This window comes from Arachis duranensis, chromosome 4 (genome assembly GCF_000817695.3).
Source record: "Arachis duranensis cultivar V14167 chromosome 4, aradu.V14167.gnm2.J7QH, whole genome shotgun sequence".
Classification (NCBI taxonomy): domain Eukaryota; kingdom Viridiplantae; phylum Streptophyta; class Magnoliopsida; order Fabales; family Fabaceae; genus Arachis; species Arachis duranensis.
Genome location: NC_029775.3, coordinates 37,264,135 through 37,266,911, shown reverse-complemented (window position 1 = coordinate 37,266,911; position 2,777 = coordinate 37,264,135). Strand labels below are relative to the sequence as shown.

General features: G+C 31.7%; 1 protein-coding gene across 1 annotated transcript; it reads right to left on the bottom strand.

Annotated features, from left to right (window-relative positions):
• Positions 1-1,731: 1,731 nt before the first annotated feature.
• Positions 1,732-2,561, bottom strand: LOC107484160 (uncharacterized). Its single transcript, XM_016104780.1, has 4 exons — positions 2,295-2,561; positions 2,134-2,243; positions 1,999-2,049; positions 1,732-1,903 (listed from the first exon to the last, which is right to left on the bottom strand). Exons 1-4 carry the CDS (start codon positions 2,559-2,561, stop codon positions 1,732-1,734), a joined length of 600 nt encoding a protein of 199 aa, XP_015960266.1.
• Between the last annotated feature and the right edge of the window lie 216 nt (positions 2,562-2,777).

Sequence of the window (2,777 nt, the reverse complement as noted above, 5' to 3'; positions counted from 1 at the left end):
TAATTCTTCCCATGTAATCATTGTTTAGGCTCTTGCAGTATTTGTTATTCCACGGGATGGACCTAAAATTACCAGCTGTGCTATATGAATAAAAAAATATTAGCTATTAATTAATTATCGTATAAGAATATATATTTAATGTTCTTAAAATATTTAGTAAAGTATATTTTTTATTTTTAAAATTTTTTAAGTTTTATTTTGTTTATTTTTTTTAAATTTTTAATTTGTATCAAATATATTTTTGTTAACTAAATTTCTAAAAAATTTAATATCAATCCAGCAATAATACTTAACAATTAAAAGTCAATAGCAGAATTTTGTGTCTAACTTATTTATATTAAAAGTTGGTTTTGTAAAATTATTGTTGAATTTGTCCTAAATTTTTTGAACAAATCAATTATCACGAATATATTTGATGCAAATAAAAAATTTTTAGAATAAAATAAGAATTTAATTTTAATACATTGTCAATGTAAAATAATTTTACACATGCATCTAATTATGTAACGTCATATCAACAAAAATAACTATCTTTCACATTTACGGCGTAAATAATAATCCAAAAGAACAGATGTGATTATACGATTGTGTAAAACATTTTATATTGTCAGTGTATCAAAATTAAACTCATAAAATAAAAGTTAAAAATATTTTTAAAATTTTTGACAAATTTCAAAAACAAAAAAATACTTTACCTTAAAATTTCTTTATTACTAGTAAATAAATATAGTTATTCTGTTACGAAAGATTTAAATATTTTTTTATCAAACATTTGATTATTTTAATAGTTGAATTTTATGTTGAAAAAATTGAAAGAAATAATATAATATAATATAACTAAATTATTGGCTATATTTTTGTTTTTATAAAATATTTTAAGAAAACTAAGTATACCAAAATTATTATGTAGAGGGAATTACCTGTGAAGAAAAAGGAACAATTTCTAGAGTGCAACTATTGTAAGCACAAGAACCACATTTTTTCATAAAGTAACCAACATACTCATCCAAAGACAAGAAGCCAACGAAGGACATGCTATCTTTTCTTTCCCGATTGAGTTGAGTTTTGGGCCTCAAAATTGTTTTCTGAAAAGCTGCTGTGGGGGTGGCAAAGAGTATTTGGTAAGATGGGAATTGTGGTCCTAACATTGTCAACCATGCTTCAAAAGAGATAGCTGTTCGGGAAAAGAAACTTGAAGAATATTTCCTTCAGCTACACAACATTAGAAAAATGTTTATCGAAATCATATTTGTACTTTTTTTTTAGGGTTAACGGTCAAATAGTCCCTGAAAAATGGGCTGTTCGTTAAATTCGTCTCTAAATATTTTTTCAATCAAATTAATCTTAAAAAGACTTAAATTTAATCGTGTTTGTCCTTCGGTTAATGGGTTAAGAATTTCTATTAACAAAAGTCACATAGAACGTTAACCGCCCTAAAATAACGTAATTTTGATTTGTAAAGGTTAAATTGATACAAAATGATACCGTTTTGTGTGATTATTGAGAGTAAACTCTTCTACTCCTTCATTTTGAGTGTTAATTTCATTTTCTCACTCCCTCTCCACTCCACTGATCAAAACAAAAAAAAAACACCAAGATAAAGTTTGTTACATTTTTTTTTTGAAACAAAGAAGGATCAACATATTAAAGTGGAGCAGTAGCGTACAATTAAAAACTAAACACACAACAGAACATAAAAAGAATCAAATTCGGTCATCTCCGGCAAAGCCATCAACAACCAAAAGGATCAGTACCAGACCACTCCTTGTAGCTCAAAAACATCCTTCGTTGCACATCCTCAGCACCTGCTTTCCTGTTATTGAAAATTCTATTATATTGCTCTCTCCAGATATTCCAAATCACTATAAAAAACCCAATCAAAAACATCCGCTGCTCCACCTTCCTGTTAAGCATGCCAATCCAGCTCTCAAACATTCCTTTCATGGTTCCTGGGACCGCCCACTGTCTATCAAAATGTCTTAGCCAAGCGCACCATACCTTCCACGTAAACTCACATACAAGAAATAAATGATGAACAGTTTCCATCTCCTTTTTACACAGGGCACACAAATTATCATTTGGATGAATCACGCCTAATCTGCTCAACCTTTCTTTAGTATTTACCCTACCCACCAGAATGAACCAGCCAAAAAGCTCAATTCTCGAGGTACAAGTCCTCCCCAAATTGATTTAGTGAAACTATAGCTCGTAATCTCCGCCGATAGAGTCTCCGATTGTAACACCTGCACGAAAGAGTTAGTAGAAAAAATACATTTATTATCAAACTTCCACACAATATTATCCTCTCTACCAGCTGATAGTTTCACTGGTCTTAATCTCTCATGAAGTTGATGAGCCAATTCCAACTCCCATTGGAACAAATCCCTCCTCCACTGAAAATTCCAAACCCACTCTAACCCATTCCAGAACCCACAGTCTCCGATCACAGATCCTTGTTGATTTGAAATTGAGAAGAGTCTTGGAAAACTTCCTTTCAGAGGACCACCTTGCACCCAATTATCTTGCCAAAACTGAGTCCGTCTTCCATCCCCTACTTCCATCGCCAGGCCACTAATAAGCTTTTCTTTCACCTGTTGTTCTGCTATATTCAACTAACAGATGTCTTTCCATAGACCCCCTTCACTGGTAAAGGCTGACTAGATAGCAAAGCATTAGGGTCAAGATTATTACACGAACCAACAACCTTCTTCCACAAAGGGCATTCCTCCTTTGAGAAACGCCACCACCATTTGAACAAAAGCGCTGTGTTCCTGACT